This window comes from Ascaphus truei, chromosome 11 (assembly GCF_040206685.1).
Source record: "Ascaphus truei isolate aAscTru1 chromosome 11, aAscTru1.hap1, whole genome shotgun sequence".
Lineage (NCBI taxonomy): Eukaryota > Metazoa > Chordata > Amphibia > Anura > Ascaphidae > Ascaphus > Ascaphus truei.
Window position 1 is genome coordinate 42,930,132 of NC_134493.1, and position 22,245 is coordinate 42,952,376.

Below are 22,245 nucleotides of genomic sequence, written 5' to 3' on the forward strand. Positions count from 1 at the left end.
GCGAACATGGCTGCGCGGTGTCAAATGACGCTGCGTGATGTCCTGACGCTACACGACGTCACATTACCATGGCAACGTGGCGTAGCGTCTGGTTACCATGGCAAATCAGCGTCATTTGAAGCCGCACAGCCATGTTCACTACAGTTGGAGGGGGAATTGCACCCGGATGCCGGGAGATGCTGCCGCACCACCACGCCACACAAAGTAAGGGATTTTTTCCCCCTCCGGATTGGCCTTCAATAGAATTTTGGCAACCCTGGTCCAAGCTGTGCTGCGCTGAAAGTTCCGAGCAGCAGCCAGTGGCGGCAGTGACACAGATACAGGAAGTGCAGCTTGTGACTCCTACTGGCCTCACCCACTTCAGAGGCAGGAACATTCCCTCCCTCCCCCCTCAGATATTCCCTCGCGTCATCTCGCTGAATGTGTCCCCAGTACGGCGGCCCGCGCGGCTCAGCATTCCTCTGCTCGCTATTGCCAGAGAGAGCGCGCGGGTGGAGGGGAGACAGCGGGCAGCGCGCTTCCTTGTCACGTGATCGGTCGCGCGGTCTATCTGCGGTCTGTAGGGAGCCGGAGCGTGATTTGAGCGGGGGGGGAGCGTGATTTGAGCGGGGGGGGGGGAGCGTGATTTGAGCGCGGGGGGGGGGGGGGGAGCGTGATTTGAGCGGGGGGGGGGGGGGAGCGTGATTTGAGCGGGGGGGGGGGGGGAGCGTGATTTGAGCGGGGGGGGAGCGTGATTTGAGCGGGGGGGGGGAGCGTGATTTGAGCGGGGGGGGGAGCGTGATTTGAGCGGGGGGGGGGAGCGTGATTTGAGCGGGGGGGGAGCGTGATTTGAGCGGGGGGGGGGAGCGTGATTTGAGCGGGGGGGGGGCGTGATTTGAGCGGGGGGGGGGCGTGATTTGAGCGGGGGGTGGGGGGGGGGGTTTGAGCGGGGGGGGGGGGGGTTTGAGCGGGGGGGGCGTGATTTGAGCGGGGGGGGGGGGGCGTGATTTGAGCGGGGGGGGGGGGGCGTGATTTGAACGGAGGGTCCGTCCATTCGTACCCCCCTCCCCTCCTCCGGTGTGCAGAAGCCCGGAGGCCAGGCTCCCTCCTCCTGAATCAAACTGGTTAGCCGGCAAGGGAAAAAAAACAGGCCGCCTCCCTACGAGCTCCTTCTCTGCTCCCCTGCTTACCTCCTCATTGGCTCACACGCGCACCACGTGACGCGTCAACGCTCCAGAAAACCTTCTGGTAGCGCTGGCCGGCTGACGCGTCAGAGCACGTAGTGAGCCACAGAGGGAGGAGGCAGCGGGGACCAACGGGCTGGTGGCGCACGCGCACGCGCACGCGGCAGGACGCACCACCGCACGGTGGGGGACCAAGCCCTTACGTAGCCCGGAAGGAGCGCGGCTGAAGGACCGGAGAGGACTGGCGGTGTGTGACAGGGCGGGGGAGACCGGGGTCCGCGGGGAGGAGTGTCACCGGTAGAGCTGCAGCACATTGCACCTCAGTGAGGGGGAGAGAGAGTTGCAGTACATTGCACATCAGTGAGGGGGAGAGAGAGCTGCAGCACATTGTACCTCAGTGAAGGGGGCAGAGAGCTGCAGCTCATTGCACCTCAGTGAGGGGGTAGAGAGCTGCAGCTCATTGCACCTCAGTGAGGGGGGTAGAGAGCTGCAGCTCATTGCACCTCAGTGAGGGGGGTAGAGAGAGAGAGCTGGAGCATATTGCACCTCAGTGAGGGGGGTAGAGAGAGAGAGCTGCAGCACATTGCACCTCAGTGAGGGGGGTAGAGAGAGCTGCAGCTCATTGCACCTCAGTGAGGGTGGGTAGAGGGAGCTGCAGTTCATTGCGCTGCAGGGGGGTAGAGCTGCAGTTCATTGCGCTGCAGGGGGTAGAGCTGCAGTTCATTGCGCTGCAGGGGGGTAGAGCTGCAGTTCATTGCGCTGCAGGGGGGTAGAGCTGCAGTTCATTGCGCTGCAGGGGGGTAGAGCTGCAGTTCATTGCGCTGCAGGGGGTAGAGCTGCAGTTCATTGAGCTGCAGTTCATTGCGCTGCAGGGGGGTAGAGCTGCAGTTCATTGCGCTGCAGGGGGTAGAGCTGCAGTTCATTGCGCTGCAGGGGGTAGAGCTGCAGTTCATTGCGCTGCAGGGGGGTAGAGCTGCAGTTCATTGCGCTGCAGGGGGGTAGAGCTGCAGTTCATTGCGCTGCAGGGGGTAGAGCTGCAGTTCATTGCGCTGCAGGGGGTAGAGCTGCAGTTCATTGCGCTGCAGGGGGTAGAGCTGCAGTTCATTGCGCTGCAGGGGGTAGAGCTGCAGTTCATTGCGCTGCAGGGGGTAGAGCTGCAGTTCATTGCGCTGCAGGGGGTAGAGCTGCAGTTCATTGCGCTGCAGGGGGTAGAGCTGCAGTTCATTGCGCTGCAGGGGGGTAGAGCTGCAGCTTATAGCGCTGCAGGGGGGTAGAGCTGCAGCTTATTGCGCTGCAGGGGGTGTAGAGCTGCAGCACATTGCAGTGAAGAGGTAGAGAGCTGCAGCACATTGCACAGCGGAGGGGGGGGGGGAGGTAGAGCTGCAGTACCCGACTGTTGGGGTTTCAGCTGATACACAAGCCATGTGCACTGTATCCGCCGCTGTCCCTTGTGGTATTTCCTGTCAGACTCTTGGGCCTGGGTTAGCACTTCTATCACATACATTACGAAACACTCTTTGAATGTGTGTAGAGAAGGTGTTACATGGCTGAGAGATTTCTCCCTTACTGCTTCACCAACATCTGTACGTAAGTGGCACTGCACTAACTTCTGTTTTTCTCTAGAGGTGACAAACCTTTGGGGTATTGGAAGCGAATGCAAATACTATGTTTAGTAATAGACTGTAGTGTCGCCATTAGAATGAGTATTTTGAACTTGAATATGCTTTAGATCTCTTCCGTTTGTTAACTTGGCCCCTCTCTGTCTGATCTGAGATCACGATCAGTGTTCCAGCATCCAGACCGTAACAAATATCCGCCACTCTGCACTGATTTGTTTATTTACTTATTATTAGGAACCTGGCTTACATTGAATAAAAACACCTTTACATCAGTAAAAGTATCACATTCCCCATAGGTTGGGGTCCTAAGATGTAGTATGTATCTGGCCTGGTTACTGTGACCCCAGTGAGTGTTACTTTAGGATAAGACGTGTGACACAGGATAACGCTGTTTTCTATTTCTGTCCAAGTGGTTCCTTTTGTTGTTACTGCTGTTGTCTGTATGCAGCGTGTGAGCGTAATAATATGGGGGGGCAGGGAGACGTGTCGGGGTGGGATTGCTGGGAGATTATATCTGACCTCCCATTCGGTTCTCCATTTTCGCGAAAGAAGTCCGTCTACGTTATTGCTTTCTTACATTTGCTTTCTATGTACTGAGCATGGCAAATGGCACATGACATGTCATATTTTTCACATGAGTGCAGGTGACAAGACATGATAATGGGCAAATATGTTTTACTGCTCATAAGTAGAAAAAATGCATAGAAGTAAAAAAAAAAGTGTGTGATAACAAGTGCACGCTGATCTGTCTCCTAGTATGTTCCCATAGATGTGTCCGTCCTGCTGCTTCGCAAATCTCCTGTGATCAACGGTGCCAAGGGTGCGTCTATAGACAAAGCAGCCGTGCGGAGGCTGAGGGAAAGCAGGTGCTTTCCCTGGCCAGTACGTGCGCCGTCCGGGGGCGTGTCTATGGGCAGGCCAGTGACGTCACGGAGCTGGTTTGCCCTCATTGGGCAAACCGCTCACGTGACAGCCCTATCGAGCGAGAACTCAGTTTTGACTGATTTCACGCGCATCGCACGCTGTATAGACGCGATCACTGCCTTTGGGCAGTCTGATCACTCAGCGTGCGTCCGCACGGTCTGCCCCTCTATGGTTGCAGCCTAACTGATATGACAAAACAGAAAATGCATAGGACAACATCCTTAAAATATATTACTACTTTATATAAAAATGTAACAATTGTAAAACTTGCATAGCAATAAAAAGTTACAATCCTCATCACATCAGGACGTAGATGGTAATTGGACTTCGATCCCACAGTACGATGTAAAGTATCCCCACAAGGGGGGGGGGGGAAGTCCCAAGAAAAAGTCCTGCAATTGTGGAGGAGCCACACAGCTGCTTGGAAGCTGGTCATGGCGTCGGAAGTCCGGCGTCACAGGAACGTGATGACCTCATTACCAGTATATATGTCACCTGCACTCCTATGTGAAAAATATGACGAAACATGATAATGAGTAAATCTGTTTACTGCTCAGAAGTAGAAACAAATGCATAGAAGTAAAGGGGAAAATAACCCACTGACGGGTAAATTACAGAAAAATAACAAATACCACGGAAAACAGGTTCACGGGAGCGTGATATCGGGATGGACTGAGAGTGGCTGTCTGCCACCATTTTGTCTGAATTCCTGAGGTGGGACACATTTGAAGGGAAGTACTTCTGGGTTTTTTTTCAAACATACATGGGAATGGGCCCTGAAGAAAGGATGCAATTCCTGAAACGTTGTCTCCCTTCTTCACTGTTTTTTATTTCTTTATTTGCCTGATGCTTCATTTAACTTTTTCATGCAAATAGTGTGTGTTGATAAGTACCCCGCCTGTTCATTACATTGGATTTATTTCTTGGCACACTGCCTATTAAGTCTTCTGCCTCCTGTTTACCACTTTATTTTCCAAATTTTCTGATATATATGGACGTTGTTTTCATCACATAGTTCTGTTAGGAAAGAAACACCTTGAAGATAGCTGTTTTCTGTTTTCTGTGTTATTTTTTATTTTTGTGTAGTTGTGTTTTTTTAACTTCTATGCTTTTTTTTTTTTTTCTTATGAGCAGTAAAACATATTTACTCGTCATGTCTTGTCATATTATTTACATATGAGTGCAGGTGACATATATGTAATATTGTATTTGTTAAAGAATTTACAGGGATTCTCCCTGCCACCTGCACCATATTTAGCTATTGGTGATGCTGACTGTCATTCGTTAACTATATTTATTGCAAATGGCATGTTTGTTGTAAAATTGCCACACATCTTAAATGAAATCATTCGTGTATGCGTCTATGAGCCAGCTTTTTTCCCGCAATGTGCACCTTAAGCGAGAAATGGTTTTAGTCAAATAGTTTGCCGCACTGTTGTTATCTATATGTACTTTAAAAAAATTGTCAATCGTCGACCAAGTTGAACTTGGCATAACGACTATATAGTCTGTTTGTTTATATTGTTTGCACAGAATTAAGTTGCTATGTATCGTCCAACATTTTATTTGACACAGCACGGACATTTTGTTAACCTAGTGAATTATTTTCACATTATAGCGATTGTGTGTATATATGTGCCATACATTTTAAGTTATGGTATGAGAAAAAGGCGACAGAAAACCTCCACCGTTGGCATATAGCTAATAAAGAATATCACTTGTGAACACATTCACATGTCTAAGGGCTGGGACCCGCTGGGCCCAGCGGCGCGGGTGGCTGCACGAGCGTTCCCCACCAGCAAGGGAATCCTCCCGAGCCGGTCCCAGTCCCCCCTGGCTGCACAGCTCACTACACGCTGTGACGCGTCAGCCGCCAGGGGATACAAGAGAATTGTAATCCCAAGTGGCGACGCGTCACGTGGTGTGGCTGTGAGCCAATGAGGAGGGGAGGCTTCGGGGAGCGGGGAGGAGAGTGTGGGGGGAAAGCAGCCATTTTAAATAAACTGCAGCACCAAGGAAGTCCCCCCTGCTCCCTCCCACAGACTCCTCTTGGGTGGGGGGTCCCCCTTCCGATTTCCCCCCCTGCTCCGATTCACCCCCCGTGTGTATTTGTGAGTGCGTGAGTGCCTGCGTGAGTGCCTGCGTGCCTGTCTGTGTGTGTGTGTGTGTGAGTGCGTGTCTGTCTGTGTGTGAGGAGTTGAGGGGCTCAGCGACAGCGGTTGAGGGGCTGAACGGCTGACGGGCGGTCCCGCCCCCTCACGTCATGGCCGCACCCCCCACGTCATGGCTGCGCCCCCCCACCCATTTTGGCCAAGCCCCCCCCCCCCCCGCTCGCAAAAATGGTCCCTTTGGACCGGAAAAAGCCCCAAGTGCCCCTCCACGTGCCGCCTGTCTGCAGTGCGGGCGCGTGGTCTGAGGCAGCGGGGCCTTAGGCTAAGACCCCGCTCCCTCAGTCAGCGCGCCCGCACTGCAGACAGGTGGCATGCTGACAAGCAATTGACCGCTACCTTCGGTGTCTAGGGAGCGGCGGCTGGGGGGCGTGGTTTGAGCGGAGGGACCCGCTACTCTCCCCCTCCCTCCCCCCACATGCCCTCTGCTGCTCCCGTAAATCCACCCCCCCCCCCCCTCCGCGGATGGCTGCAGCGGGGGTCGGTCTCCCGGGCTGCAGGGGGCGGTCTGAATGAGCTGTGCATCGGCAGCATCTAGTTACCAGCGCATCACTACGGTCGTATTCATCCTCTCCACACGCACACCCCCCCCCCCTACCTTGTGGAGGAAGCTCTCTGACAGCTCCCGCCCCCGCCGCTGATAGGCTCCTCAGCGCACCACGTGACGCGTTGCCGCTCGGGATCGCAATTTTCTTGCATCCTCTGGTGGCTGACGCGTCACAACGCGTTGGGAGCCGTGCAGCGAGGGGGAACTGGGACTGGCTCAGAAGGATACCCCTGCTGGTGAGGAACGCGCGTGCGGCTGCGCACGCCGCCGGACGCAGCGGGACCAGAGCCTTAGACAGGTCTGCAACCCTGCCTTTCACCATTATCTCCTCGCATACAGTGCTCCCAACTGCAGCAAGGGATTCTGGAAATTACATGCAAATGAACACACAATGTGTCACCTTTTGCCTGGAAAATCTATATATATTTCTCTCCCCCTCCCAATTGGGTATTCAACATGACGTGGGGTGTCAAACTTTGTTTCTAACAATTTCTTCAAAGCTCAGGTCTCCTCAAAGACAGAGATACAAAGTAGCGCTCTACTCACAAGTTCATAATGAAGCTCTCCATTTAATGTGATAGTCAACAGCTGTGGGATAACAACGCTTCAGGTCCCATATGGACCTTTCATCAGGGACCTGGAACGTTAACCCACTGCTCTGGGCCATCTCACTAAATGGAGAACTTCATTACGAACTGGAGTAGCTCTTGAGAGAACTACCTTGTACCTCCTGTCTCTGAGGAGACCTGCGCTTTGAAAGAATGTGTTGGTCTGTGTTGTGTTGGCTGCACAAGCCGGATTCTCCTCGCCTGAGGCTGTTCCCCCGCACTTTTGGAATTGTACTAAACTTCGTTTCTACCAACAAACTATGCATCATATTTCTAATGGGTGTAAATGGAAAGTCCCACTAATGGTTGTGAAAGTGTTGCTAGTTGGCTGATAAATCGGAGTGCTGTGTAACACACACAGCTGTGTCAGTTTGTGCCAATAGCCCAGCTTATGTTTGAACACCGTGTTTGTGTGAGTTTAGTGCATGTGTCTGCATTAGGTGTAATTTGTAGCACCGTTTAAGTCAGGGGTGCACAAACTATTAGAGATGCGCCCCCCTTGCCTTCTCCCCCCAGTGCTCGCGCCCTCCTCACCTCTTGTGTTGGCATCAAATGACGCCCGGGGGTCACGTTATGTCACACCACGTGATATTTGCTGCAGCGTTGCCATGGCGACGGTCATGTGACATCACATGGCAACGCGGCATCATAGCAGCATTCAGAATCAAGTTGAGTTGCAGGCGCCGCTCGTGACGCAGCACATAGGAATGTTACGGTATAGCGCGCGGTACATAGGAATGTTACAGTATAGCGCGCGGTACACAGCACATAGGAATGTTACAGTATAGCACGCGGTACGCAGCACATAGGAATGTTACAGTATAGCGCGCGGTACGCAGCACATAGGAATGTTACAGTATAGCGCGCAGCACATAGGAATGTTACAGTATAGCGCGCGGTACGCAGCACATAGGAATGTTACAGTATAGCGCGCGGTACGCAGCACATGGGAATGTTACAGTATAGCGCGCGGTACGCAGCACAGAGGAATGTTACAGTATAGCGCGCGGTACGCAGCACATAGGAATGTTACAGTATAGCGCGCGGTACGCAGCACATAGCAATGTTACAGTATAGCGCGCGGTACATAGCACATAGGAATGTTACAGTATAGCGCGCGGTACGCGGCACATAGGAATGTTACAGTATAGCGCGCTGAACGCAGCACATAGGAATGTTACAGTATAGCGCGCGGTACGCAGCACATAGGAATGTTACAGTATAGCGCGCGGTACGCAGCACATAGGAATGTTACAGTATAGCGCGCGGTACGCAGCACAGAGGAATGTTACAGTATAGCGCGCGGTACGCAGCACATAGGGATGTTACAGTATAGCGCGCGGTACGCAGCACATAGGAATGTTACAGTATAGCGCGCGGTACGCAGCACATAGGAATGTTACAGTATAGCGCGCGGTACGCAGCACATAGGAATGTTACAGTATAGCGCGCGGTACGCAGCACATAGGAATGTTACAGTATAGCGCGCGGTACGCAGCACATAGGAATGTTACAGTATAGCGCGCGGTACGCAGCACATAGGGATGTTACAGTATAGCGCGCGGTACGCAGCACATAGGAATGTTACAGTATAGCGCGCGGTACGCAGCACATAGGAATGTTACAGTATAGCGCGCGGTACGCAGCACATAGGAATGTTACAGTATAGCGCGCGGTACGCAGCACATAGGAATGTTACAGTATAGCGCGCTGTACGCAGCACATAGTAATGTTACAGTATAGCGCGCGGTACGCAGCACATAGGAATGTTACAGTATAGCGAGCGGTACGCAGCACATAGGAATGTTACAGTATAGCGCGCGGTACGCAGCACATAGGAATGTTACAGTATAGCGCGCGGTACGCAGCACATAGGAATGTTACAGTATAGCGCGCGGTACGCAGCACATAGGAATGTTACAGTATAGCGCGCGGTACGTGGCACATAGGAATGTTACAGTATAGCGAGCGGTACGCAGCACATAGGAATGTTACAGTATAGCGCGCGGTACGCAGCACATAGGAATGTTACAGTATAGCGCGCTGTACGCAGCACATAGGAATGTTACAGTATAGCGCGCGGTACGCAGCACAGAGGAATGTTACAAACACAGTCCCTGCCCAGATGAGCTTACACTCTATGTTCTTGGTGCCTGAGGCACAGGCAGACTTGTCCATGTGACTTGCCCAAGGTCACATGGAGCCGACACCGGGAATTGAACCAGGTTCCCCTGATTCACTTTCTGCGTGTTTGCATATAATAACGGAGTTGAGGTGTGTTTTAATACACCCGGTGAGAAGTCCGCCTTTCCTTACAGAGACGTTGAATTGTATAAGGGCAGTGACCGTTGTGTATGCTGCCTCTTACTTTCCTTCCTCTTGTCTGGTTTCAGGTTGTTATTGGGCAGGATGAGTGCCGTGCTCGGGTACTTCTCTAAATGCTGAAGGATGGCAGAAGGGGGCGAACCAGAAGAGCCAATTCCATTGCATGAACTATTCAGACTGAGAAGGAAAGGTGTGTCTCGTTGGTGCTATTGGGAGGTTTTCGCCAGGACAATCTTTTATGTAAAGTATGAATATTTATCCGAAACACCTAGTCCCTAGTAATGTGGGATAATTACATGTAATGTTTGTGATAGATGGAATGGGCAGAAAGCTCAAACATCACCTTCTCTTACATACACACACACACACAAACACGCATACACACACACACACAGTTGTGATCCTGCTTTCATGGGTCAGAGCAGGGGTGCTTAACTCCAGTCATGCACTGCTTCAGCACTGGTGGTTTAATCAGTCCCATCTTCCTCACAGGTGGCTCATTAAGAGGCTCAGCCGATTGAGCCACCTGTGCTGAAGCTGGAATATCCTGAAAACCTGACCTGTTAGGGTGGCTTAAGGACTGAAGTTGAGCCCCCCTGGGTTAGAGAATAAATAAAAAAAAAAGAACATACCCAGCACTCTTATATAGAGATGATGATTATATCCAAAGCAATTAAAAAAAAAAAAACAATTAAATAACATGAAAAATATCGAAAGTGATATGAAGGTAAAAGATACTTGATTCGTTACTCAAAACCCAAATGAGCCTTCCTCCCAGTTCCTGGATGTAGTGCAGAGTGCAGAATCGCACCAAAAGTAAAAAAGACAAAGAAAATATAACAAAAGATAGAGATGGGCGTCTCTTGTAATCTTCTGATGCCAAAACTCACATGGCACCAAAGAATACCAGGCAGTGATTAACTTAATGGGTTAACGCCAGGGATTCTTCCGCATGGCTCCTTAATATCCATCCCTTCCGACTTGGGTGTGTTTGGAACGGACCTCAATCCTCCCGGGGACAGAAGATGACACAATAGTGTAGATGGTTTTGGATTTATAAAGATTGTAAGCTCCTCGGAGCAGGGACTCCTCTTCCTTAATTTTACTTTTAAGTCTGAAGCACTTATTCCCATGACCTGTGATTGATATTATTTGTTGTTTATATGATTACCACGTGTATTACTACTGTAAATGAAGCGCTATGTACACTAATGGCGCTATATAAATAAAGACATACAATTTATAAAGAACTAGCTGAGAGACCCGGCGTTGCCCGGGATGTAATTTTGGGGGGGGGCGTACGACAGAGTTAGGCTTCCCCCCCCCTTGACAGCTAGGTGGGTGACTGAGTTGACTGAGTGTGTGGGTGACTGTGTGGGTGGGTGGGTGACACTTGACTGAGTGGGTGGGTGGGTTGGTGACTGAGTGGGTGACTTTGGGTCGGTGACTGGGTGGGTGACTTTGGGTCGGTTTGACTTTGGGTCGGTGGGTGGGTGACTTTGGGTCGGTGGGTGGGTGACTTTGGGTCGGTGGGTGGGTGGGTGACTTTGGGTTGGTGGGTGGGTGACTTTGGGTCGGTGGGTGACTTTGGGTCGGTGGTTGGGTGGGTGAGTTGGGTCGGTGGGTGGGTGAGTTGGGTCGGGGGGTGGATGACTTTGGGTGGGTGGGTGACTCTGGGTTGGTGGGTGGGTGGGTGACTTTGGGTGGGTGGGTGACTGGGTGGGTGGGTCGGTGACTGGGTGACTTTTTCAGGGTCGGTGACTGGGTGGGTCAGTGAGTGGGTAGGTGGGGTCGGTGAGTGGGTGGGTGGGGTCGGTGAGTGGGTGGGTGGGGTCAGTGACTGGGTGGGTGGTTTTGGGTGAGACTGGGTGGGTGAGTGTGAGACTGAATGGGTGGGTGAGTGGGGGACTGAATGGGTGGGTGAGTGGGAGACTGAATGGGTGGGTGAGTGGGAGACTGAATGGGTGGGTGAGTGGGAGACTGAATGGGTGGGTGAGTGGGAGACTGAATGGGTGGGTGAGTGGGAGACTGAATGGGTGGGTGAGTGGGAGACTGAATGGGTGGGTGAGTGGGAAACTGAATGGGTGGGTGAGTGGGAGAGTGGGTGGGAGACTGAATGGGTGGGTGAGTGGGAGACTGAATGGGTGGGTGAGTGGGAGACTGAATGGGTGGGTGAGTGGGAGACTGAATGGGTGGGTGAGTGGGAGACTGAATGGGTGGGTGAGTGGGAGACTGAATGGGTGGGTGAGTGGGAAACTGAATGGGTGGGAGAGTGGGTGACAGTGCGTGGGTGGGAGACGGTGGGTGACTTACCTTGACCCCGTGGCATCTGGCTGGGGCAGGAGGTGAGTTCGGGAAGCTGGGGGGGGGGGGGGCAAGAGGGGCAGGAGACCTTCCCTTCCGTCCGGGAGCCGGCGCACGTGATGGGGAGTCTCGCGCCGCGCTTCCCCTCCGTTCGGGATCTGGCGCACGTGATGGGGAGTCCCGCGCCGCTTTTCCCCTCTCCGGTAGCGGCGCACGTGAGGGGGAGAGCAGGAGGCCCGGGCCGCGCCGCGAGTGGGGAGCCTGGAGTTTGCTGCTGAGCAGGATGGCCGCGGCGCACGGTGAGGGTGATGGTGCGGCTGGGGATGTTGCGGAGCGTGGGGATTTGGGTGAGGTGGGGTGAGAGAGTGAGGGGCACCGGGAGAGGAGGGGGGGAGGGGGGGGTGTGGAAGGTGAGCTGCGGTCCAACTGACGGGTGAGGGTGAGGGTGAGGTGTGTGTGTGTGTGTGTGTGTGTGTGTGTGTGGTTTTTTTTGCCCGTCACTCTGCCTCAGGCCAATGAGAGGTGCGGGGGCGGGCAGGCCAAGGGACCAATGAGATTGCCGCTAGGGACGCAGACATACAGTGCTTTCAGAAATATATAGTAGATAACCAAGCTATATAAAAAGTGAACACTCGCATTTTTAAAAGATCTTTACAACGTGTTAAACAATGAGCAGGAGCTTCAACCGCAAACCATGCCACCGCCGCTCCTCCGAGATCGATCTCACCGCTGCTATGTCCAGACTGCATGCCGGCTCTCTGTCTCATTCCTGGACTCGCTCTCGTGGGGGTCTCGCAATAGTTCGTCAGGTGCCAATCTGAATACCGGTCACCGGCTCAATGTGTTTCACTGCTGCTTTGTCAGGAGCCATGTGAGTTATTGCATCGTAAGATTACAAAACAAACCCAGCTCTATTTTTTTTCTACAATATTAGACTGTTTTCTTTGTATTTTTTTTACTTTTGGTTCTGCGCTCCCCACTGCACAAAGAAACTTCATCGGTTAGAGCAGGACTACAACTCCCTGCATCCACTGCTTCTATGAAGGGGGATCTGAGCTTCTTCCAGGGTCTGCTTTTGGTTCAGAAACCAGTGGGTTCCTTTTATAAGGGGCACAAAGCTGAAGGTAATAATTGGCTCCAGTAATAAGCTTCTGATCAACGGATTGTTCTGCAGACTGGGGTGCACGTAGAGATGATGGCCTTATTACCATATCAGATGACTCGGATGAAGAGCTGCCTTTCATTCCCAACACGCCGGTGCAGAAAAACGAGGAAGATGAAGAGGAAGATGACGTGGTCATTCTAGAGGTAACAACTGCATCTAAGAAGTCCTTGTCTAGTGGTGGTTACATCTCCGTGCTCCTCTCGTCATCTCGCCCTATAACCTGCCCCGTTGAGCCTCACATCGCCGCTCCCTCTCTGGCGCACTAAGTCCCTCCCTAACTCACCTTTTTAACCCATCTCTCCTTGTGGCGGATTATGTTGTCGCTTTACAGATAAACAATAATAATAATTAGAGGGTCTCTTGTAATTGGGCACACGCTGGTTCCTGGGAGATGGAGAATCTCGATAAGTTGAGGTCCCCCTCACCTCCCCCCATTATCACACAATTTATTTTTCTGCATTATGGTCTGAATTAAAATGAATGATGGCAATATCTACCCAAAAGGCGCTGTGACAGGCGACTTACCCGTGACAACTGACAGAGGCAGCATGTGTTGTGCATTCTTCACCTGTGTCTCTACACACAGGCCCGTGCCAGCCCCATCCAAAGAGAACACAGTGTCATGAAATTGTCACCTGTCTTTTCGGGGCCTTTTTCAAGATAAACAAGGAAGTGTCGAGATATTGGGCCTCATTTACTAAGCATTGTTAAACCACAAGGCGCCTCACTTAGAAGATATGACCCACTATCTCTTGTGCTTGGCTGTCACATTGGGATGTTGTGCAGGTAAAATCAGCACTTTGTTGTAGTCCCTTAGGGTGAGTGTCTCTTTCCCCGCTTCATTACTGTTGATTCTCCTGATCTATGTGACGTTAGCGCTCGCTGTATCCTAATGTCTGAATGTGTATTCAGTACAGGCATACCCAGCATTAACGTGCGCAAAGGGTCCAGAGCATGCATGTAAAGCGAAAATGTACTTAAAGTGAAGCACCTTTTTTCCCCACTTATCGATGCATGTACTGTACTGCAATCGTCATATACGGCATAACTGGTGTAAATAAGGCATGTGTAACAGGCTCTATAGTCTCCCCGCTTGCGCACAGCTTCGGGACAGGAAGTGAGCTGGGATTGCTGTTCAGGACATGCTGATGGGCGCAAGCGTGAGCTGCCGTTTGCCTATTGGGCGATATGTCCTTACTCGCGAGTGTACTTAGTGAGTCTCCTTAAAGCGGGGTATGCCTGTATAGAGTTTCATAAATGATCATGTGACTCAAGAATACATGTGTATGCAGTAACCATGTGAAATGTCTCTTGGCTTCAGGAGCGCAGACATCTGAAGCTCTCTCGTCCAGATATCATCCGACCGGCGGCCTCGTGGCACGGCACGGACAGGCTTCAACAGGGAAGGGACTTGGCAGCCAATGACCATCATCTGCCTGGGTGCCGGAGGAGTCTGCGCAGCCAGCTCACTAAGAGCAGGGCAGAGCCGGGACACGCCGGCGATGCGGATTTTCTATTGGCCGGACCGTCTGACATCCACAAAAACCCAGAGAGAGAAGATACGCGTCCCAAGGCCGGCCCCAGTGGCCCACACTTTGTAAATGTGGAGCGGACAGTGGTTGTTAAAAGGGAGCCTATTGCTACCCGGGCAGGGGGCAGCCAGCCAGAACGGGAGCCAGATGTTGCACTGCTGCCGAACAAGGATCCCCGTCAGGAGGGTGCACCGTCCATACAGAGGAACAGCCAGTTGGACCACCCGTATTATCAGGCGGACGATGCTGCGCTTGAATTTGTGGCCCACGGGCACGTGCTTAGGCAAAGACATCCTGCAGCGATACAAACACAGGCTCAGGATGAAAGGCCAGGGCCTGCCTTTCCTAGTGCAGAACCCTTGGAGGATGGGGTCTGCGGGCTGGCTTCCCCTCCATTAAACCAACCTCCAGAGGCACTAGGAGCTGGGCTGGAAGAGCTCATGGACCATGACCCGCCAGGAGCAGAGCAAGGAACTGCTGAGCCAGACTTTGGAGACCTCCATGACCACGGTGCTGTGGGTCTGGATAAGGAACTGATTGCACTGCTCATCAGAGAGACCGTAAGCATCCTCACAGCGTATGGGGTGGGCATTTAGCATCCAGACCCTGCTGCACAGCCAGAGGTGGGGGCATTACAACTTATAGCAGGGGTGGGCAACTCCAGTCCTCAAGACCCACCAACAGGTCAGGTTTTCAGGATATCCCTGCTTCAGCTCAGGTGGCTCAATCAGTCCCTGCTTCAACACAAGTGGCTTAGTTTCTGCTTCAGCACAAGTGGCTCAGTCTTCAACTGAGCCACTGAGCGAACTGTGCTGAAGCAGGCATATCCTTTTAACCTGATCTGTTGGTGGCCCTTGAGGACTGGGGTTTCCCACCCCTGACAGTGTCACCTCCCAGGGTCCACCATGGCAAATGGCATCAAAAGGGCACAGACAGCAGCCAATAATTTGAGCTGAAATGAGTAATTTCGCACAATATCTAGATCTGTCCCTACGGAGGATCAGCTGTGCCCAACACCGCAGGGGCAGTGTTAAATGTAGTTTTACGCACCCCCTGTCTTCTCTTCCCCCCCCCCCTCCTGTCTCCTCCCATGCCCAGTTATAAAATGATCGTTGCTCTGACACAGGGATGTGTGTACCAGCTTTTCCCCCTCTATGCGCCTGTTTCCCAACTTCTACCATTTGAACTATAAATCGCCTGAATCTGCAGTTTGGGGGGGTGTTTGGATCTGAGATTTTGTGCCAAATCTGGACAGAATCAGACCAGGAGATTTTGTAAGCGAATAATATAAAGTGAAATGGATGTACAATTGTATTTATATAGCGCCATCGGTGTGCGCAGGGTACAAACCATGCGGGTAAGAGCAGCGAATAAATAACACAAGACAAAGTGATACCTATCCCCCTAAGAGCTTACAATCCGATGTACCAACGTTTCGGAGCTTATCTTCCCATCCGTGACTCTCATAGGGCTTTTGTTTTTCTCATTTGCTCGCCTCCTGTTCTCCTCTGTAGTACTCTGCAGTCCTCCCCTCCCCCTCCTACAGCTCTGCCGTCCCCGCCCCCCCCTCCTATAGCGCTGCTGTCCTGCCCTCTTATAGTGATGTCTGGTGGCGCTGTATGTTGCATTCCTGTAAGGGGGGCAAAGGGGTTTCCAAAAGGAGATTTTGGGAAGGTATTTCTCACTTAGCAAAAAAAGGGGGGGGGGGTGTTGTGGTAAAAAAGACATTTGCAGGTGATCCCTCACCTGCTATTAACTTTAAAACCTACACTGTATAGTTCTGCAGGGACCTTTCCCCAAAATGCTTTATCCCGTGTAGGCAGCCAACTGAAGGGGGATTGTAGGAGGGCGATCGCAGTGTTCCACCACACAATGTAAGTGCCAAACCTGTGTTCTTACACAGGAAGCAAGGTTTCCAGATGTGAAGGACGGGTACATTGAGGAACTAATTCTCTCCAAGCAATATCTCGACTTAAATGTGTAAGTAGAAGGGTTTTTCTATCTCATGCTTAAATATACTTGTGCGTGTGACAGATGTGCGTGTGAAAGATGTCCTTTCTTTTCAATCGTGACCCAACAGCGCCAGCGTATAATGACTGAAGCTGGAACGGAAGGTCCTGTTGCTTCGATGGACTATACCAGGGGTCGCCAACTGCAGTCCTCAAGGGCCACCAACAGGTCAGGTTTTCAGGATATCCCTGCTTCAGCACACGTGGCTGTCTTTGACTTAGCCACTGATTGAGCCACTTGTGCTGAAGCAGGGATATCCTGAAAACCTGACCTGTTGGTGGCGCTTGAAGACTGCAGTAGGCCACCCCTGCTGTAGAGGGAATGAGGGACAATGTTGAAACATGAAGGTAAGGGGGCTGCTCATTGTGGGGTAAGTGCATGCACGGAATAGTGCGAGATTTAGGAAGTGCTCGGGATACGCAGGAAGGAGTCCTAGGGAGTGAAATAAAGGTGGGGTAGGAGCTAATGTTTGATCGTAAGGAGGGGTATGGTGAGTGAAGGGCACATGTCAGTTTCTGTGATTTAATGACTGTATACAGTGCTGCGGCTTCATGGCAAACAGTGATTACCGGTAATTAAAGTTTACGTTTGATCTAACGACCCTGGCGTGATTTTGGACTTTGGTGTTTTTGCGCAGCATTTGTAACGTACTTTTGGAGAACCCCGACTACCCAAAGAAAGAAGGCGGGATCGTTTTAAATAAGAACAGCAGCCTGCTCGCCAGCTCGGAGGAGACCAAGGTACGTGAAACATGTGCAGGCGTTCCACGGAGACGTGGATTAAAGATGCAGCTGGGGGTGAACGTGGCCGCCGGCCTCCTTCCACCTCCTTGCTGTGAAGGATAACAATGCCCGAGGTTCTTGGCTTCTCTCCGTGACGGCTGACATGCCACAGAACATTAACATAGAGAAGCTTTTATTGCTCTCGGCCCAAACGACACCAGAGAGACGCTGTCCCCCACTTCCTTATGACATCTGGTGACCAGGGCGTGGTCGCTTTGCTCCAAGCGTGTTACTCTTTCTTGATCTGTTTTAATGAGGGCGGTACAAGAACTGACTAACCAAGCTCATAACAGGACTGTAGCTATTATCACAAATAACCGGAACAGACACGAGATTTTTATTTGTAGTATATTTATACATCTAGTTATCTAAGGTTCAGTGTGTCCTCTATGCAGATTTTTAACTCTTTAGAAATAAATGTGCATTTTTTTGCTCCAATATACATGCCTATTGCCCTTTGAGGACCTCGCTCCACATTTTGTGGTATTTGTACCATGCTGATATAACTGTCGTCCAGGCTGTGCGCCAGAGGATACTTTTCCACAGGGCTGTAGCCTCCCACTGGCTCAGGATGGTTTATATATTATATATATATATATATATATATATATATTTCATATTTGTTTTTAAACATTTTAATTGGGAGGGGGGGGGGGGTGTATGCATTCATGAAAACCATTTCTCTTCACGATTTCTTATACAACATGCAAGTTGATGCCTCTGTGCCCCGAAATTGAAAACCACGACGGTATCAAATTGTGTTATTACATTTAACGTTTCTGTGTGGAAATCTCTTGTGGGTGATATCAAGTTCCTTATTCAATTCATTACAGGGCGGAGGCAGGTGTGCATGTTTGTGTAATGTCTATTCTTGATACGCTTTATCTAATTGCTTTTAAAGCCCACATCCAGCCACCAGGTCATTTCTCCCCCTCCTCCCCCCCCCCCACCCTTCTCCCCCAAATGCCCAGTATCGAGCGAGATGTCTGTACGGGAATTAAAGAAGGGTAGATTCTCTGCTTAGGCCCAGTACACTCATGTAGTACAGCGGTGCGCAAACGTTTTGCCCTGCCCCCCTCACCTGCTCTCCACTGCATGCGCGCCCCCCCCCCCTTTACCTTGTCTCAAGCATCAAATGATGCCACGGGGTCATGTGTCGTCACGTGACACCCCCCCCCCCCCTCCCCGCACGTCATCAAAGCCGCGTTGCCATGGCGGTCTGAGTCAAGTAAGGGGACTTACAGAGTGATCCCCCGCTCATTTTAATGCTTTTGGGAAGAGCGTGTGGCCTCTGTAAGCGCTGCGCACCCCTGATGTGGTAGATCCATGTTTCCCATGTAATTGAAGATTTTTTTTTCGCCCGAGATATTTAAGTGGCTTGTGATTTTCCCCATGGAAAATGACATATTCTTTCCTCGGTTTGTGTTACTGTGGGGAGGTCTTGTTTTAACCAGGGCGATGCCGTGGCGCATTCTCGTGCCGGGAATCGCAAACGAGGAAAAGTAATAAGACTAATAATAAGAGGTGATGGACTTGGTTTACTTCAGAGACATTTCAAATATGCCTTAAAAATAGAAAAGTATTTCCTGAGGAAGCGAAGTAAAAGGAAACGGAGACGCATTGTTAAGTAAATGAGGTGGGTCTGAGTTAGTGGGGTCGGTGTGTTTATTTTTATATTGCTTCACGATATTCTTCTGTCCCTCAGCAAAAAGTGGACCTGTTTGATTTCGCCCACCTCCTCCCCCTTGATCAGCGGTGCTTTATCCAAGCCTCGGACCTTCTCATGGCCGACTTCAAGATGCTCAGCAGCCAGGACATTAAGTGGGCCCTGCACGAGCTGAAGGGCCACTATGCAATCACACGAAAGGTGCTGGTTTTTGTTTGTAACCGCTCTGCGTCTGCACCAGGAAGCTCTGGTTACATTTCCAGCAGTGTTGGGTTTTTAGAGAAGTTTAGCCAGTGTGATTTCCTGGTCTGATCTTTTCAGACATATTAACATTGAAGAACGCAGAGACCTGTGCGATGTTGCACAGGTCACAGGACGGGAGACCATGTTTTATAGGATTTCACTGTTTCTTGCTAATTACTCCTCTTGTTGAACCCTTTCTGCCTGTTCTCTAGTGTCGGGGTTCTCGGCTTCAGTCCTCAAGAACCCCAACAGTTCAGGTTTTACGGATATCCCTCTTTCTGCCACTGATTGAGCAGCCTGTGCTGGAGCAGGGACTGATTGAGCCACCTGTGCGGAAGCTGGGATATCCTGAAAGCCTGACCTGTTGGTGGGCCTTGAGGACTGGGGTTGAGAACCCCGGCTCTAGTGAATTTGCTCTCCGGTGCTTAATTTATTTTGCAGAGGAAATGCATGGAGATGAACATCTCATTTCTAGGTAGTGCTCATGGAGAAAGATGTTTTCAGTCGTAGTTAAACCTTCCATTGAACTCTCATCCGTTTTGGAAGTGAGCTTTCCCAGGAAGATCTTGCCCGTGTGAATGTTATCATTCTATGTACGTAATGTGCAGCGCTTTACCATACACGTGACATATTATAACACAATGGGAATACGCGCTTCAGACATAAAGCAAAAGGAAAGAGAGTCCCGGCCCCGAAGAGCTTACACCCCATCATCTACTCTAGGTGGTGGGTAAGGCTGTGGCTCCAGTCCTCCCTGCTGAGACTACAGCCGCGATCGGCGGTCTGTAGGGGAGATCGCGGAGGGGAGGGGGGCATGACTGGGCATATCTGCCCTGCCATTGGCTACGTGCCCGTGTTGCGGCACGGGAAGACAAGAATTATGCCAGCCAGCGTACGTGTCAGCGCTTTGCGCGCCACACACAGCCACTGTGGCCTGCCCCATAAAGGGCTGTGTTGTGGTCTGTGGCGCGCACGCCACCGGGGACTCGGCCTAAGGAATTAGGTTTTTGCTGCTGATCGGATTATTTGAGCAGACTCCGTGTTTGTTTTTAGACCTTTTCAGACGCCATCAAGAAATGGCAGGAGCTCTCTCCGGAAGCCAGCGGGAAGCGCAGAAGAAGGAAAGAGATGAACCAGTTCTCCTACATTGACTTCAAATTTGAGCAAGGTATGAAGAGTTCATTTGGAGGCTGTTAAAGGAGCCGGCACATCCGTGTGTCTGGTTTATCCCGCAGACGCTGGAAAACGAGGTGCGCTGCTTCACTGCCTGGCATTATAAAATATTTCAGGTGAAAAACCCTTGGCCTTTTCAGTTGGGAGAGTCTGGGTGTCCGGTGACTGGAATGAATGATGCTTAGCTGGGATGAGTTGCAGGACAATACCGGGGAAATGGGTTGGCTTTCAGGCTTCTCTGCCTTGGGTGCTGCCATGTGTAGTCAGGAAATCGGCACTGTTTGGATAAGTTTAATTGTAGCACTAGAACAAAATCGGAGCCGATTCCTCTGGCAGAGATCAACGTATAAGGTGTGACCTCAGAATGTCACGCTGATGACCACACCCCTATAAATATCTTAATTGCACTGTCACTCGGATTACTATCCCTCAAACAAAGGCTTCAAAATATTTCTGCAGTTACAGAACCAGTCTGCTGTAAATGCTGGGATTAGCAAGTGATTACAGCCCCTGTTCTGTTTTTATAGTGGGGTTGAAGTGTAGTTTATCCCCTTCAGTGGATTACGTGTTTTGGGGTAACACTCGCCTCCTCCCTGTGTAACATTTTAGGAAATAAGAAGATTGATAAGCGAATGTTCTTCTTGGAGAACAAGAGGCGGTACTGGAGGAGTTACGACCAGAAAACGCTGCTCCCCGCTGTGCATACTGAGCTGGAGTTCTATGAGCAGAAGGTGAAGGAGATTGCAGAGGTAAGCGATGTGATGAATACAATGTAACCGGCTGTTGCCATCTCCACACAGAGCAGTACATCTCTGCTGCTATTCACAGACTGGACGTATGAGATACAAGCACAGGCTCTGAGTGAGTACTATTTCAAGGCAGACTGCTCTCATAGAAGCTCGAAGTGTAGGATTGGTCTGATAGAAGATGCAGGGCGACAGGCAGTGGGTTATAAGGGTGTGCAGCAGGTGGATATGGTGTGTGATGGGGCATATACAGTGCCAAGGTTACAGGTCAGGCTGCATCTTTGTTACATAGTGCATCGTTACATAGTAGATGAGGTTGAAAAAAGATATGTCCATCAAATTCAACCTATGCTAAATTTAGACGACAGATACTTTATCCTATATTTGTAATTACAGTATATTGATCCACAGGAAGGCAAACACCCCAATGACATATCATCCAATGATATCTCATAGAGGGAAAAATAAATTCCTTCCTGACTCCAAATATTGGCAATCAGATTACTCCCTGGATCACCAGCCTTCTCATGTCTACTTATTTGGTATATCCCTGTATACATCCATATTGTTCACATGCAGCATTCAGTTGGGGTGAAAGAAAAACCTTCACATGCCCTAAATTAGGAGTGGCCAACTCCAGTCCTCAACACCCCCCCCCCCCCCCCCCAAAGGTCAGGTTTTCAGGATATCCCTGCTTCAGCACAGGTGGCTCAATCAGTGGCTCACGTCTTTCACTGAGCCATCTGTGCCAAAACAGCGATATCCCTAATACCTGGCCTGTTGCTTGCCCTTGAGGACTGTAGTTGGCCACCCCTGGCCTAAATATAACCATAAAAAAACCCCGAATAACTTGGAAAACATTTGAACCTTTATCGGTTGCGCAGTAAAATAACTTTCCTGATCACCCTGGCAGTGGGCACCATTGGGTTAATACCTTCTCACTCTAGGTAGGACAGGAAATAGACTTTTGCAGGTAGGCCATATAAGGCTCCTCCCTCTACCTGCACCTTAGTCTTTTTCCTGTCCTCACAGCTAGGAGTAGGATTTTTTATTTTCTAAAGGGACTCACCTACTGCACCTAGTGCAGATATCCAGGGTCTCAGCCTCTCTGCCCTGAAGCTCCGATCGACGCGCCCTGCTGGTGGCAAGACGGAGACCCCTTAGAGTCGGGTGAGCCCCTGGAACCCATTACATCCTGGGGGGGGGGGGGAGCAGCTGCAGCCGCGGGCGTGGAAGCTTACGTGCAAGGAAGCCCCAGTACCAAACGAAG

At 51.0% G+C, this 22,245-nt stretch overlaps 1 protein-coding gene across 4 annotated transcripts in view; it reads left to right on the forward strand.

Annotated features, from left to right (window-relative positions):
• The first annotated feature begins 500 nt into the window (after positions 1 to 500).
• The window catches only part of RNF216 (ring finger protein 216), a 65,985-nt gene continuing 44,240 nt past the window's right edge, over positions 501 to 22,245 (forward strand). The window contains exons 1-9 of one of the 4 annotated variants that reach the window (XM_075565917.1): positions 501 to 555; positions 9,423 to 9,544; positions 12,833 to 12,966; positions 14,145 to 14,915; positions 16,259 to 16,335; positions 17,003 to 17,105; positions 18,853 to 19,014; positions 20,110 to 20,224; positions 20,839 to 20,978. In XM_075565917.1, coding sequence (XP_075422032.1) covers positions 9,478 to 9,544; positions 12,833 to 12,966; positions 14,145 to 14,915; positions 16,259 to 16,335; positions 17,003 to 17,105; positions 18,853 to 19,014; positions 20,110 to 20,224; positions 20,839 to 20,978 — 1,569 coding nt within the window. In that variant the 5' untranslated portion in view covers positions 501 to 555; positions 9,423 to 9,477. Of the gene's footprint in view, positions 556 to 1,033; positions 1,461 to 2,529; positions 2,751 to 9,422; positions 9,545 to 12,832; positions 12,967 to 14,144; positions 14,916 to 16,258; positions 16,336 to 17,002; positions 17,106 to 18,852; positions 19,015 to 20,109; positions 20,225 to 20,838; positions 20,979 to 22,245 lie in introns of those variants that run through there. The other 3 variants (XM_075565916.1, XM_075565914.1, XM_075565915.1) reach the window with 3 other exon arrangements.